The 16,664-nt window shown below is 46.4% G+C and overlaps 1 protein-coding gene across 4 annotated transcripts in view; it reads right to left on the reverse strand.

The window, feature by feature from the left end:
* The window catches only part of DLG5 (discs large MAGUK scaffold protein 5), a 120,578-nt gene extending 104,864 nt beyond the window's left edge, over positions 1-15,714 (reverse strand). For all 4 annotated transcript variants that reach the window (XM_087963906.1, XM_087963905.1, XM_087963904.1 and 1 more), the window contains exon 1: positions 15,078-15,714. In XM_087963906.1, coding sequence (XP_087820032.1) covers positions 15,078-15,453 — 376 coding nt within the window. In that variant the 5' untranslated portion in view covers positions 15,454-15,714. The remainder of the gene's footprint in view (positions 1-15,077) is intronic.
* Positions 15,715-16,664: the final 950 nt, after the last annotated feature.

The following is a 16,664-nucleotide window of genomic DNA, read 5'->3' on the forward strand; positions in this document are numbered from 1 at the left end:
TACGCCCGTCCGGTCCAAATTCATCAAACATGGCTGATTTCATGGGCTTGATAGGTTCTTACATTTTTATGGTATGGAGCTTCCTTTAAAAAAAAAAATAGAATAGAATTCTTTATTGGCCAAGTGTGATTGGACACAAATCTCTCAGTATACATAAAAGAAAAGATACATTCATCAAGAGTCATAAGGTAATCACTAAGATAGTCGGGGTACAAAAATGATTAAAAATTGAAAGCAATTCCTATAAGCTGCACACCAACAAGGGTGGTGGGGCAGGAAAACGGAGAGGATAACCGAATGCAGAACCAAACCACCTTCGAAGAAATAAAATCAACATAATCTTGGATGTTCTGCATACCACTAAAAAGCAAAATGGTGGTGTGATGATCTGGGGCGTGGCACAAATAAGCAATAAGAGTCCCTTTATTATCTCCAACTTTGCCCCCAATGTACAGGTTACTTTCGGCTGGAGAAAAAAACTCAACCAGGAACAGCCTTTGACTGCAGAAAATTCAATCCAAAACAAGGTACACACAAACTGTAACTTAAAATCCAAACAAACCAAACTGAAGTAATTAGCTTGACAGGGCAGGAGAAGGAATTTCAGACATGGCAAAGCTCACACAGTTGGGAAGATGCCAAGAACACAGATAAGCCATGATGATACATGATAAATTCACATTTCTCCTGAATGCTTGATGCATTCAGCTTTCCTTTTTTATACACTGTGTTCCCAGCTGCAGCTAATGAAGGGAATCAAGGCCCTTTCCTTCCCCATAAGCCACGCAACTCACGTTGCTTCCTTCTCCGTTCCTCCCTGCGTGCCCTAGGATGAAGAAGGGGTGGGCCTGGGTCTTCCTCTGAATTCCCTCTCTACCTCTCCCCTGCTCTGCCCAGCCTTACTTTGCCCTTCCCCAGTTTCTTCCACAGCCAACGGAGCCACAGTCCCACTCCCTGTCACCTGTTCGGCTTCCTCCTCCGAGTCAGATTCCAACAGGGGCATGACAGGTGGAATGTTTAGCATGATAACTGTAGGAAGTATTTTTTGATGTTTTGTAAACATCAACCATACTGCATTTTCACCCCAGGTAGGGTAGCAGTCTAGGGGCTGAGAGCTACCTTCTACCCAGCTAGCAGAAAATTTAGCTCCAGGGTTGTTTGGGAATATACTTTTTATTTATTTATTACACTGTTTGCCCATCTCCCCGATACAATTCCACTACTAGCTGATGGTTATCCTACTAGTTTATCTTTGATGTTAGCAGTTTTGGCATGTTTCTGATAGTCCTTGACTTACAACCATTCATTTAGTGACTGTTCAATGTTACAGCGACACTGAAAAATGTGACTTGTGACCGTTTTTCACTTGTACGACCATTGCAAGGTCCTCGCAGTCACACGATCAACATTTGGATTCTTAGCATTTATTTAGGATGGTTGCAGTGTCCTGGGATCATGTGATGCCTTTTTTGTGACCTTCTTGCAAGCAAAGCCAATGGAAAAGCCACATTCACTCAGCCAGCGTGTTACTAACTTAACCGCTGCCATGATTCACTTAACAGAATCTGGCCAAGGTAGGTCATAAAATGGGGTGAAGCTCACTTAGCGCTGTCTTGTTTAGCAACAGAAATTTTGAACTCAATTGTGGTCGTATGTCCAGGGCTACCTGTAAATTTAAATAGATCCCTATAGATCAGTAGTGGCTAACCTTTTTGGGCTCCTGTGCCAAAAATTGTGTGTGTGCCAGCACCCATAATGCAATGTGTACTCCCCCTCCCCACGCCCCCTGCACGCGCAATCCACACACCCACCCTCTTACCTGCACTGTGCCTGACAGCTGATTTTTCAGCCTCCCAGAGGCTTGGAAAAACCCTCTGCAAGACTTTTCAGGCCGAATTATAGGCCCGTTTCGTCACTTCCAGTATTATAGGAAATGGCAAAACATGCCTATAATTCATCCCTGAAAAGCCTTGCAGAGGCTTTTTTCCAAGCTTCTGGGAAGCCGAAAAAGGCCTCCAACCAACCGGGGGGGGGGAATCATCTGTGAGGTGCGCGCATGCGCAGTGAGGTAAATTTGCCTGTGGCTTGCGTGCCAGCACAAATGGCTCTGTGTGCCTCTTGTGGCATGCGTGCCATAGGTTCGCCATCACAGCTATAGACAGTGGTCGGTTCAGAGTGAGAGTGCACTTTGCGCACACGCAGCGTTTGCAACTCATCTTCTGCTGCCAGCCCTGTGTGTAAAACAGCTGTGATTGCTGCACGAAGAAGCTGAGGTTGAAAAGCAGGAAATAAAGGCCAGAATAGAGCCAGGGTGGGTGGGAAGGCCCAGCAGCTGATCGTCAGAGAGAACCGATTTGCTTACAGATGATTGTCAGAGCAACTGGTTCAGTCGAACCAGACCGAACCAGTAGAATGCCACCACTGCCTATAGAAAAGCACAGGGAACATCGTCCTATTTTTGCCATGGGGGGGGGGGAGAAGGATTTGGATCAGGGATCCCCAAACTAGGCAACTTTAAGACTTGTGGACTTCAACTCCCCGAATTCTCCAGCCAGCACAGCATAGTTTGAAGACCTCTGATTTAGATTTAAAAAGCTACTATCAACAAGAGGCAGATTATATATAAGTTGCATTAAATAAACTTGTGTGGGGTTTCTCAGCCAGCCAGCTTCAGGACAAAGAACAGTTGATGTTCTGTTCAGTTTGATAAAAGAAAAGATTTGTTCAATTAATATGTCACTTCCATGCAGCTTTCTTAATGTTTTCTTCCCTGTGTTTCTTTTTAGCCATGAACTTCTGGACCAATTTTTCTGCAGGCACTGATCAGTCACAAAGTAACAGATCTGTTTGGTTGTTTTTTTCTTTTCTTTTTTTTGTAACCTGGAAGCCTAACCAAAACAACTGCACTGTTCTCTGCTGATATTGTTGTTTGCAGGTAAGGATGGGTGGAAAGCTGCAAGGTGTGAATTAATTGCATAAACAGCATTTATGTTCCTGCAGCAAGAAATAATGAGCGCATGCACAGAGCCGGCCGACAGGCACCCAAAGTAAAATGTTTGCCCTCCGAAGATTGATCTCTAGAAGAAACAAAACAGCGACACAATGCATAGGCCCACTGAGGCTTAACCTAGCCCAAATGCAACGCTCTTTTAATAACCTTTGCATGCACGCAACCTCCACAGCTCAGCCATCCATGTGCAAAGTTCAGCAGCGCACACGGCAAGCACAGCTTTCCGTGGCCAGGCTGCAAAACCCAGCAGTGCAAATAGCACATTTGATTCAAGAGCCGCTCTCCTTCCTCAATGGGAAAGTGTTTTATTTATTTATTTTTATTTTTCAAAAAGAGGAAAGCAAACACCAGTAACTGCCTAGCTAGACAGTCTGACAGACTGTTCAATTGCAAACAGCCGTCCTCTGTCTAGCCATGTGTTTAAATGCTTGTTTCATCTCAACGTTCACTCCAGTGGTGCGCTTCAAAATAGTTTACCCCCGGTTCGGTGGGCGTGGCTTGGTGGGCGCATGCGCCAGACGCGCGCTTTGCACAGGCACCGAGGCGTTCCGACTCACTTCCTGCAATCCTGCACCCTCCCTGTCGCTTCGGCGCGGAAAGCAGCGGCGCTTCAAAAGCAGGGAATAAAGGTCAGTATGGGAGCCCAGGCGGGTGGGTGGGCCCAACAGCAGCTCTCCGCTGATCTTCGGTGCTACCAGAACTGGGCTCAACTGGTAGAACACCACCACTGGTTTACTCCGACATCACCCCCAGCAGTGGCATGCTGCTGGTTCGCACCGGTTCTAGCAATCCGGTAGCGCCAGTCAGCAGTTGGCTCTGCCCAACTACCTTCCACCCTTTCCTGTCCTATATTTCCTTTGTTTGTAGCTCAGCTGATAGGCGTGGCAGAGCGGATTGCCACACCTCAGCTGTTTCACTCACCAGCGCTGACGGTAAATTTTCAAGCTTAAAATTACTCATTTTAGAACGCTCCGCGTGCACCAACAGAGCTAGTCGTAATAAAGGTTTGCATCCCACCACTGATCACCCCAAACCCCTTTCAACCAATGCCATCGAGGGAACAGCAAGTCCTGGCTGCTGTACTGGATAGGAGGAGGGGGGTGGAAACAAGAGACATACAGGCAATCCTCAAGTTAGTTCATTTAGTGACTGTTGGAAGTTACCACGCCAATGGAAAAAAAATGACTCAGGACTGTTTATAACACAAACTTTCCAGCATCGCCCAGATCACGTGATCAAAATTCAGGCCCTTGGCAACTGTTTCATACTTATGATGGGGTCCGTACCAGCTGAATTCCACCCGTTTATGACTGTTGTTCACACTTTAAGACCGTCATAGCATCCCCATGGGCATGTGAGCAAAATTCTGATGCTCGGCAACTGACTCGTATTTATGACTGTTGCAGCATCCTGGTGGGTCACCTGATCAACATTCAAAGGCTCATCTACTGTCTCATATTTATGATGGTCGCAGTCTCCCGGGGGTCACATTTGGCAGCCTTCCAACATGCCAAGTCAACAGGGAATCCAGGGTTGATGTAACCACTGTGTGATTCACTTAACAACCAGGGCAAGAAAAGTTCGGAAAACGGGGCTGAACAAATGTCTCCCTTTGCAACTGAAATGTGGGGCTGACCCCCATGGTCATAAGTGGAGGACTACCCCTGTAGAGTATCTTGCCCATCCTGTTGATCTGTTCCAACGCTGGAATGTTCTCGAGGGGGTGTACATGCAGCCACATGTACAACACGAGTGACTCAATCTTGGCAGACCTTTGGTGAACACCATGTTGGCTTCCATCTCTGTCTGAATTCCACATTAGCATAGTTTCAGATTGCAGGGAAGGCGTTGCACCTACAACCACAAAGAGGAGCTGGACACCACGTGTCTCCCTCAAAGGGACAATCGATAGCTGAGGGCTGGTCCTTCATGCTTCTCTTGAGCTTGGCGGTTTTCTCGTAGACATTTCATGACCCGTTACATTAGCTACCTGGCACTGATACTTATTTGTGTTATTATGGTTAGTGTTGCTTAAAAAAGACTTGACCCAGTCAATACACTGTCCACAAAATATGTTTATATTGGGAAAAAAAAACTGGTTTAAAAAAAACCATTAGCTACCTGGCACTGATGATGTTACCTAGTTGGGTCATGAAATGTCTGTGAGAAAACCGCCAAGCTTGGAGAGCCCTAAATTCCCCCACACACACACTCCCTGTCTGTCATGAAGCTACACAGTTCATACTATAAGGTAGGAATGGAAGGAAGACCTATTACATTATAATCCATTTCGGAGCCCCTAAATAAAAGTTTGAGAAGCAAGACAAAGAGGAGAAAGCTAAAGTAGAAAAAGGGATCACCCAAGTTATTTTGCTGGATCCTCGCTGGAATAAAAGGAGGGAAAAACAGTCCCTCCACATATTCATCACCTCGAGCTCTTAAGAGGAAAGGTAAAGATTCCTCTCGCACATACATGCTAGTCGTTTCCGGCTCTTGGGGGCGGTGCTCATCTCTATTACAGAGCCAAAGAGCCAGCACTGTCTGAAGACGTCTCTGTGGTCATGTGGCCGACATGACTAAACACCGAAGGCGCACGGAACACCGTTCCCTTCCCACCAAAGGGGTCCCTATTTTTCTACTTGCATTTTTTACGTGCTTTCGAACTGCTAGGTTGGCAGAAGCTGGGACAAGGAACGGGAGCTCACTCTGTTACATGGTGCTAGGGATTCGAACCGCTGAACTGCCGACCTTTCTAATCAACAAGCTCAGCATCTTAGCCACTGAGCCACCACGTCCCTCTTAGGAAAAGCAGGATGGAAATTTAAAAAAAAATATTACAAATATATCACAATATCAGGAGTTTTGAGTCCTAGTGACTGTCTGGAAGAGTCCTGGCAGGGTTTTTGGGGGGACAAAAAGTTTTTGGTGAAGTGGTTTGTCATTGCCTCCTTCCTAGGGCTGAGAGAGAGTGACTGGCCCAAACTCACCCAGCTTTCTCTGTGCCGAAAGCAGGAGTGGAACTCATAGCCTGCCAGATTCTAACCGGATGGCTTAACCACCACACTAAACTGTCTCTCTGCTATGGGATTTAGTTGGGCAAAATCTTCCTATGGTGAGCTAAGTCATAATCCTGAGTAGAGTAGAAGACCCCCTAGTCTTCACAGTAAGAAAAGAAGCAACTTCTGGCCTAGATAGCGGATAACGATAATTGTGATTATACAACACAAGCAGTCTTTCCTTATGACCAAAATACAACAAGAACAGATAATGTAAAACTAAGGAGATATTTTTTTGGGGGGAAATGCTGTTTAAAAGTCCAATTTCAAATTCAGGCATATTTAATGAATTTAATTTTAATTTGGTTGCACTAATATGCAAATTGGGTCAATAACCTGACATAAAGCAATGGATAGATTGACTGAGTTCAGAAATACAGGTAATGACAGTTGAATTGTATTTCACTCCTTTGTTGAAGGAAAAGAAACGTGGTTTTTTAAATAAAAAAAAATCCCTAAGCACAATTAAAAAAAATATTTGGTTGTGATGAAATTCTGGTTTTCTAGGAGGAGGAAAGACTCACCCAAATGTCAGTGATTAAATAAGTGAGATTAGTTTACAGTCTAATGGATTTGACAAGTATAAAATGACCTTGCTTCTTTCTAAAATGAAAAGCAATTTTTTTTTAAAAAAAAAAATCAAAATAATTTCTTTATAAAGTTGGGAGCTAAAAATGAGACTTCCCTTTTGGGGAGAGGAAGGGACTTAGGCACTTTCGTTTAGTAAAAGGACAACCCAACAGAATCTTGATTATAAAGATTCACATTAGGAGTAGCTTGCCTTTCCAGAGGGAATTCTTAAAATAAAATCCATCCTGATCTGCACTTGCCTTCATCTGGACAGACACATAGCCGTAAGCTTCATGGCCCAGGGATGACACAATATTTTTGGTCCAGCCAGAGATGCAAATTGTATTGCCTTAATGAAATACATCATCTTTCTGTTTGCCTGTCACTTGGAAAAGCTAAAAAGGGCTCCTGGGCAGGAATAGGCGAGTTATGAAACAGACCAAAGGAAATTAACATGGTCATTTCTTTTTCACTCTCAGACAAAAGGATTGTGTTGCTTTGCAAAACTACACCAAAGTGATGTTTGGCTTCAGCCTTTCCAAAGCTTCACAAAGCTCTCCTGGTTGGTACCAATTTAACCCTAAAAGAGGGTGTGCGACCAACATTAGAAATATTCTGACCAAACTGGACTACACAAATGAGCATTGTAAGCTACGAGTCAGATGGGCTGCATTTGCATTTAATTAAGAAAGAAATAAAATCTTAACTCTAGAAAGGAAAGGGAGAAGAAGTTCAGATACAACCTTGCAGCAATCTTCCAGAACTGTTGAGGGTTGAGGGTGCTAGGTATGTCTACCCCAGGGATCTCCAAACTTGGCAACTTTAAGATTTGTGGACTTCAACTCCCAGAATTCCTCAGCTATTCCATGCTGGCTGGGCAATTCTAGGAGTTGAAGTCCACAAGTCTTAAAGTTGCCAAGTTTGGAGACCCCTGGTCTACCCTATTGAAGAGAAGGATTAGAAAAGACATGATAGCAGTCTCCCCATACTTGAAAGGCAGAGAGAAGAGATGAAGATACTGAGTCAAAACTGGGCATGCGTAAGCAAAGGAGGTGTGACCAAAGAGTTGACTGACTCAGTCTCCAAGCAGATGAGCAGAGTTAGCCCATTCCTTGGATTCTCTACTCAGCACACTGAAGAAGAAGGTGTTGACTTCTTGTCCAAAGCACCAGAGGGCAGGACAAGGGGATTGTGTGGAAGAACATGAAAGAGAGATCCAACCTGCAACTAAGGAGAAATTTTCTCACAGAACAATTAATCCATGGGATCTTCTGGGTTGTGGGTGTTGCATCATCAAGAATGGACAACCATTTGACTACGATGGTATAAAGCAGGGGTCGGCAATCCGCGGCTCTGGAGCCGCATGTGGCTCTTTCATCCTTCTGCTGAAGCTGTCACCCATCGGCGCCACAATTTTGAGAGGGGAAGCACGGCACACCAGGAGACTCTATGGCAAGGGGTGGGTTTTCTGGTCAACTCCACAATTGATTGGGCTTTCGGTTAGGACAAGTAGAAAAAAAAGGACGTCGTGTTAGGAGGAGACTCTATGGTGGGAGAACTGGACTTTCTGGTCGGCTCCAGAATTGGACGGGGGGCTTCTGGTTAGAACCTCTGTGGCTCTTTGTGTGTTTAAGGTTGCTGACCTCTGGTATAAGGTCACCTGCTCTGAGTAGTGGGTCAGACTAGAAGATCTCTGAGGCCCCTTCCAGCCCTATGAGTCGATGTTCTATAGAAATGGACTGGAAAAAAACCAGTGACTTTCCAAGATGACTAAGAGGCATTTTGATAAAGGTCTTTTCCAGTTATTATTGGGAGTATTAGTGGAAACCCGATCAATGGGTACTCATCCATCGTCTCATCACACTAAACACACCATCAACTCGATCCAAGGTAACCCTTAATCACTCTCTGGTCTCAAGAAGGAACATCTGCAGCGTAGAGAAAGAGCGGCTTGCACAGAGTAATCTCTTAGGATCAAATTTATCCCCTCAAAAGACCAGCTGTCAGAATGAACTGTCATATTCCATCAGGCCATTCTAGCTCAGTCAACTCCAGAACAGAAGCAACTTCAGCTGCACAATTTTGCCCCAAAGGTTTTTTTTTTGAACTGCTTTAACCTAATGCGTCGCAACAGAACTTCAGACAGACTGCAAGGGAGGCATCTGGTCACCCGTATTTTGATGCCATTCTCGTGGAAGGAGATGGGAATGAACTTTGCAGTTGACATAGGTCTTCTCCTCTAGAAATGCAATGCCTATGCAACAACTGTTTAGCATTTGAAATTACTCAGAAAACAGATGCATCACTAGAGAAGGAAAGGAGGTTCAAGGAGAAAACATTGGTTCTTGCTTGGGGTTGAACTGTTCAATCACCGTTGATAAAAAGAGGCAACATTACAAAAAAAAAATTCTACCTACTCTCAGGGAATCTACCACTGAACCATGGTGGGTGCAGTGGTTAGAAGGCAGAATTACAGGCTGACTCTACCCACTGCCAGGAGTTCGATCCTGACCGGCTCAAGACTGACTCAGCCTTCCATCCTTCTGAGGTAAGTAAAATGAGGACACAGATTGTTGGGGGCAAGAGGCTGACTCTGGAAACAACTTGAGTGGGCTGTGAAGTAGAATATAAGTCTAAGTACTGTTGCTATCTTCCTTCCTTCCTTCCTTCCTTCCTTCCTTCCTTCCTTCCTTCCTTCCTTCCTTCCTTCCTTCCTTCCTTCCTTCCTTCCTTCCTCCAAAAGGTTGACTCAGGCTTCTATCCTTCTGAAGTCGATAAAATGAGGACCCAGACTGTTGGAGGAAAGAGGCTGACTCTGTAAACTGCTTAGAGAGGGCTGTAAAGCAGCATATTGGGCTATTGCTAAGTACTATTGCTATTTAATTTTAGGGATACTTCCACATCCGATCTTGACCCACATTAACACCAAACAGCACCAGTTCAACTGGGGCAGAATAAAAATCATTGGCCACGCATGCAAATTCATCAAGGCCTGGTACTCAATCAATGGATCCATCCACAAACCTGTCAATTTGGACACAGCCTACGAACTCATAAGGAGCTGTATCCATCGAGTGAGTAACCAACGATGGCACAAACCCCTTAGTCACTTGGTGAGCTTCACACAAGAGTAAAAATCCACTCATTCTATACAAAATAAAATAATAATTAAAAAAAATACCCCTCTCCCCAGTTGATCAAAGAAGAGGCCATTTTTTCAGTGAGCATTTAGACCAATGAGATTTAAAGCAAAAAGGGGAAAGAAAGGAAATTAAAAATTTGACATTTGAGGAGGCAACTAAAAAGGGGAATATTTTGAGAACCAAACAAAGTAAAAGGAAACAGCAGAAAAGGGATTTGCAGAAGAAAGTTTTTAAAAGGGAGGGGGATAAAAATTGGTGTAAGAAAAGAAGAAAAAAAAACCTAATACAATGTTTCTTGACACACACCCCACTGGACACCCCCCAAAGAACAAAGAAAAAGGAGGAGGGAAAATGTCTATCTCCCATCCCTCATCAATCAAAGACACCTGTAGCTATTGATGGAAACATTTTCTTATGCCACATTTCTTTCTCTCTCTCTCTCCAGAAAAGAAACTTCCACAGTTATGATTTATTATTACCTCCTTGCTGTTACTAGGCAAACCAAAAAGTAATTATCACATAAAAGCAACTCCTCTTCTTAAAAAGAAGAAGAAGAAGAAAAGAAACTGCAGACAAAACATAAGGAACCAAAACCTGCAAGCAGTTTTTAGAGGAATGTCAAGGACAGGTCGAGGCATATTCCAAGCATTTTTCAGAAAGGGACAATATTTAACTGACTGAGCTGAGCTTAAAAAGCTAGGTAGACTATGCCTTAAGTATCTTTAGGATAGTGAGATGGGCTGCATATAGATTTAATAAACAAACAAACGAACGTGGTGAATAACAAATATGATATGTTAAAAACATATGAAGAACAGTTGCAGGAACTGGGTCTGGCTAGTCTAGAGAAAAGGATTAGGAGGGACAGGATAGCAGTCTTCCAGTATTTGAGGGGCTGCCACAAAGAAGAGGGGGTCAAATTATTCTCCAAAGCACCTCTGGGCAGGACAAGAAGTAACAAATGGAAACTTATCAAAGAAAGATATAACCTAGAACTAAGGAGTAATTTTCTAAAAGTGAGAACAATCAACCAGTGGAAGGGCTTGCCTTCAGAAGTTGTAGGTGCTCCATCATGTATACTGTGTATACTGCACAAGTCAAAAAGAGGGCTGTGAAAATATCTACAGACCCCTCACATCCTGGACATAAACTGTTTCAACTCCTACGCTCAAAGCAACGCTATAGAGCACTGCACACCAGAACAACTAGACACAAGAACAGTTTTTTTTTTCCCAAACACCATCACTCTGCTAAACAAATAATTCCCTCAACCCTGTCCAGCTATTTACACTACTGCACTACTGCACTGCTATTACTATTAATTCTCCCATCCTCCCTTTCACCCATCCCCTCCCACTTGTGATTGTATGATTGTAACTTTGTTGCTTGTATCCTTATGATTTATATTGACTTTTTCCTAGGATTGTTTCATTGCCTGTTTGTGCCCTATGACTATCATTAAGTGTTGTACCTGATGATTCTTGACTCTTAACAAATGTATCTTTTCTTTTATGTCCACTGAGAGCATTTGCACCAAGACAAATTCCTTGTGTGTCCAATCACACTTGGCCAATAAAGAATATTCTATTCTATTCTATCACTGGAGGTTTTTAAGAAGAGATTTGGACAGACTTGTGACCAGAATGGGTTGAGTGGACTGGAAGACTTCCAAGGTCCTTTCCAATTCTGTAGTCTGCATCTTTAGATAAGCGACTACCAGGAACTAGAATGGAGAGTCCAATGTTTATCAGAGTTGGCCACTTCAAAACATGCAGGCTTCAACTCCCAGGATGTCCCAGACAAGCGTAGGAGTTGATGTTCACAGAATTTCAAGTGGGAAGGTTGAGAAACATTTCGGTAGTCAAACAAAACAAAACTTGGAAGACTTCTTCCACCTTGTTGTCCTGAAAATTGCACCCTCTACCAAGACAGGTTGAGTTGAAATTGCCTTGAGGGTTTTTTTTGCCAGCAACTATATTGCATAGAGCAGGGGTCTTCCAACTTGACAGCTTTAAGACTTGTGGACTTCAACTCCCAGAATTCCTCCTCCAGTCATGTCAGCTCAGGAATTCTGGGAGCTAGAAGTCCACAAGTCTTAGAAACTTGCCAAGTTTAGAGACCCTTGTCATTGAGTGACAGTGAGATGCACCAACCCTCCTTATCACATGAACTTCCACGGTTGGCAATGTGAGGTGAGCATTTATATGTGGTCCCGTGCCATTTTTCAAGGCAATAACCACCTTTTTTAATTTGGGCCCAGGATGAATCAACATTTAGGACAGGTAAGAAATCCATGGAGTGACAAATTCAGCACATACAATGTTGTGGGAATATTTTAGACTTCAGGGCATTTCTAAAGCACCTGCAAAGGCAAACGATTGTATGTGTTGGTGTCAAAAACAGGTGGCCCTCAAGTTAACAATCACAATTGAACCCAACATTTAGGTTGCTAAGTGGGACATTTGTTAAGTGATGTTTTTTGCCCCATCTTACAACTTTTCTTGCTACGTTTTGTTCAGTGAATCACTGCAGTTGTTAAATTAGTTAAGTGAATCTGTGTGATGACCCAAAGGGGTGTAGCTCAAAGTCAACACAGTCACATGAGTAAGAAGAATCCCTTTACTACCTCTAATTTTGCCCCCAATGTCCAGGTAACCTTTGGCTGGAGAAAAAAACTCTCCCAGGAACAGCCTTTAAGTGGAGGAAATTCAGTCCGAAAACAAAGTACATACAAACTGTAACTAAAGATCCAAACAATCCACCCTGCAGTAAATAACTTGACAGGGTTGTAGGCTTGAAAGCAAACACAGTTGGGAAAATACCAGGAACTCAGATAAGCCTCCACAATACCAGTTAATTCCCTAATGAAGGGAATCAAGGCCCTTTCCTCCCCCATAAGCCACGCAACTCACGTTGCTCCCTTCTCCGTTCCTCCCTGCATGCCCTAGGATGAAGAAGGGGTGGGCCTGGGTCTTCCTCTGAATTCCCTCTCTACCTCTCCCCTGCTCTGCCCAGCCAGACTGTGCCCTTCCCCAGTTTCCTCCACAGCCAAAGGAGTCACACTCCCACTCCCTGTCAGCTGCTCGGCTTCTTCCTCAGAGTCAGATTCTGACAGGGGCATGACAATCTGGCTTCCCCATTGGCTTGTCTTGTCAAGAAGGATTCAAAGGGGATCACATGACCTCAGGACACTGCAACTGTCATAAATGTGAGTCAGTTGTCAAGCATCCAAATGTAAATCATGCGACTGATGGTCATAAGTGTGGAAAATTTGTCCTAAATCACTTTTTTTGCAGTGCCGTGGCAACTTTGCTTACTACCTGCAATCCAATTTCTGGAAGTGCCCAGTGGAATTGCCCAAAATGTATCTCTTTGCAAAAATGTACTTCTGAAACCTACTTGGGTAGTGAGTCTCTTTGATAAATCTAGCCACCCAATCTTGCTTCCGCCATTGGATTCACTGGATGGTCGTAGGCAAGGAGACAGATCCTTAGAAGTCAGGATTATGACTTCATACAAGCTACCCCAAGGCACTTTTGCAACGGTTTACTGAGATAATGGAAGCAACGTGCTTTTTTAAGCCCTGCACATCAGTATTAGGGCTCTGAAAATTGTTGTGGGGGGAAAGTCACAACGAAAGCAAGGCTCGAGGGCAGAAGGAAAGCTTCTGGCAGGGATGTGAGCAGAGACGAATCACACACCCTCGTGGAGCAGGAGAAGCTCTTTACTTTTGGTGAAGCCATTGGCAAGCTCCAAAATCCCTCCGTTTGCAAATTTCTACGTGTTAGGAAGTGCAACCATCATCTTGGTTGTTGTTGTTTTTAAACACTTTTGCCCAAACCCAAAGAGACAAAGTCCTTCCAGCTGAAGCCTTCCAGCTTTCTCCAACCATCAACCAAGGCAACCATGGGGAAATAAAACCATCGCAAAGCCACAACCACAGGTATTTCTCCACCTGTCCAGAGCTGCCACAAATCTGGATGCCAAAAAAGCCAACACAATCCTAAGTTGCATTAACAGAGTTGCATTAACTCAAGATCAAGGGAGGTACTAATACCACTCTATAAAACCTTAGTAAGACCACACCTAGAGTATTGCACCCAGTTTTGGTCACCACACTATAAAAAAGATGATGCGACTCTACAAAAAGTGCAGAGAACAACAACCAGGATGTTGAATGGACTGGAGGCTAAAACATATGATGAACGCCTAGTCTAGTGAAGAAAAGGACCAGGGGAGACATAATAGCAGTCTTCCAATATTTGAGGGGCTGCTATTTTCCAAAGCACCTGAAGGCCAGACAAGGAATAATGGATGGAAAATGAGCAAAGAGAGATTTAACCTAGAAACTTTCTGACAGTGAGAACAATCAACTGATGAAACAGAAGTCGCCTTCACAAGTTGTGGGAGCTTCATCACTGGAGGCTTTCAAGAAGAGACTGGACTGCCCTCTGTCAGAAATGGTGTAGGGTCTCCCGCTTGGGTGGGGGTTGGACTAGATGACCTACAAGGTCCCTTCCAACTCTGTTAATCTAATTAAGTTGGATGCCACAAATACAAATGGTACCCTCTTCTTAGTGTCACCAAAATAAGCTCAACCGTGCAACCTCTGATGCCTCCAACTCTTCAGCTTGTGGAGGCTACCACTGGAATGGAAGTGTCCCATTTTTCTCAACGCACAAAAACATGTTTGCAAATGAGATTTTTCTGCCAAGGCCATGTGCCTTTCCATCCTACTCTTTCTGGATTGGTTCGCCATTTGCACCCCGGCAATGACCGTTTTGGGGGGAAGAACTGCGGCCAGTTTTCCAACTTTTCCCAACAAGCTGTTCCATCCGGAATGCAGTCCTTGACTTACAACGGTGCTGGGGGAAAAAAGTGACCTGTGGCTGCGTCTCGCGGCTTATGACCGTCGCAGCATCCTCCCAGGGCCGTGCGATCAAAATTCAGGCGCTCAGCCACAGAACTCACATTTATGACGGCGAGCAAAACCGATGGAAAAGCCGGATTCCCTTCCCAAGCGTGGGACTGGACGTAAACCCTGCCGCGATTCGCTTAATGATGGTGGCAAGAAAGGTCGTTTTTATGACCGGGCAAAACTCCCTTAATGACTGTCTCGTTCTGCGACTGAAGTGCTGGGCTCCCTTGCGGTCGTAAAGGCGAGGACTACCTGGGTGGGAGTCTCTACCTGCTTGGCCCAACGCTGCTTCTCCCCCAAAGATCCGGATCTCCCCTCTCTCCCTCGCCTTCCCTCCCCCCCCCTCCGCAACCAGGTGACCCCAAACCTGTCCGACTCACCTGCCGACTCTCCCGACTGCACCTCCTGGGTGTTCAGGTAGAGGATGGAGAGCAGGTGAGGCTGGGTCTTCTCCAGCGCCACCCGCAAATCCTGGAAGTGGTCCCGCTCCTTGGCCAGCAGCAGCTGGAGCAACAGCTCGGCCTTAGCCACGCTGGCCGGGATGGGCTCGCTCGAGCCGCCGCCGCCGCCGCCGCCTCCCTCGCCGCCTTCTCCCGCGGCGGCCGGGCCCAGGCCGGCCTCCCGCAGCTGGTGCAAGTCGCGGGGGCCGAGCACGGCGGCCGCCTCCAGCAGCGCGATCACCTGCTCCACCTCGGTCATGGCCTGCGCCAGGCTCCGCTGACACTGGGCCAGCAGCTCTTTGTGCTTGGGCTCCATGGCAGCCGCCGCCGCCGCCGCCGCCGGGGCCCTGCGCCTCCCCTGCCCGGAGCTCCGCGACTCCCCGGCCCGCGATGGCGGCAGCGGTGGCGGCGGCGGCGAGGAGGTGGAAGAGGAGGAGATGCTGGCGGGCCGCTGCTGCTGCTGCTCTGGCGACGGCGGCCCCGCTTCGTTTCGTTCCTTCCTTCCTTCCTCTCCCTTCCTTCCTTCCTTCCTTCCTTCCTTCCTTTCTTTCTTTCTTTCTTTCTTCTTTCTTTTCTTTCTTTCTCTCTCTTTCTCTCTTTCCTCTTTCTTTCCTTCCTTTCTTCTTTCCTCCCTCCTTCTATCCTCTTCCCTTCCTTCTTCCCTCCTTTCTTTCCTTTACTCCTCCCTCCCTCCTCTCATCTTCCCTTCCTTCTCCCCTCCTTTCTTTCCTTTACTCCTCCCTCCCTCCTTCTGTCCTTTCTTTCTTTCCCTCCTTCCTCCTTCCCTTCTTTTTCTCCCCTCCCCTTCCCTCCCTCCCTTTCTCTCAGTCCTTCCTTGCCTTCTTTCTTTTCTCCCTCCCTCTGTCCTTCTTCCTTCCTCTTCTTCTTTTCCTTTCCTCCCTTCCTTTCCTCCGATGGAGGGAGGGAGGGAAGAGGAGGAGGAGGAGGCGGCCCCTCCTACTCGCCCAGGGAGCTCGGCAACTTTTCGCCCTCAGACAATGGGCGCCGCGCGCGGGGCTCCCACGCGGCCCGCGCCCACCCGCGCCCGGCCAGAGCCAGCCAGGCAAGGCAAGGCAAGGCAGTGAGGGGAAGGCCAGCCTTCCTTCCTTCCTTCCTTCCTTCCCAGCCTTCTCTCCTCAGGGCGGATTTCCTCCTCCCTCGACTCGCCACAAAGTTACGCCGGGCGCTTGGCAACTGTTGCTCCCGGGGCCGCCTAGCTGCCGGGCCTCGCGGGGCGGCTCCTCCGCGGGAGAAGGCCGGCGGTGGCTTCCATTCGCCGTCCGAGAAGCCCCTTTCCCTCAGGGGAGGCCTTCGCCTATCCCGGGAGTTGCCGCCGCCGCCGCCACCACCACAGCCGGGGTGGGTTTTTGGTTTTTGTTTTGGTTTTTTTCAACGGCCGGCGGCGGGGCTCCTTGGTGGGCCGAGCGCGGCCGGCTGCATCTCTCTTTCTCTCCGTCTCTCTCTCTCTCTCTCTCTCTCTGGGCGGGCGGTGGGCGCTCCTCCCGGCCGGGCCTGGGGTCAGCAGCT

The sequence above is a fragment of the Notechis scutatus genome, chromosome 4 (assembly GCF_049901735.1).
Source record: "Notechis scutatus isolate UNSWTSFEM ecotype Mainland chromosome 4, rNotScu1.2, whole genome shotgun sequence".
In the NCBI taxonomy this organism is placed as follows: domain Eukaryota; kingdom Metazoa; phylum Chordata; class Lepidosauria; order Squamata; family Elapidae; genus Notechis; species Notechis scutatus.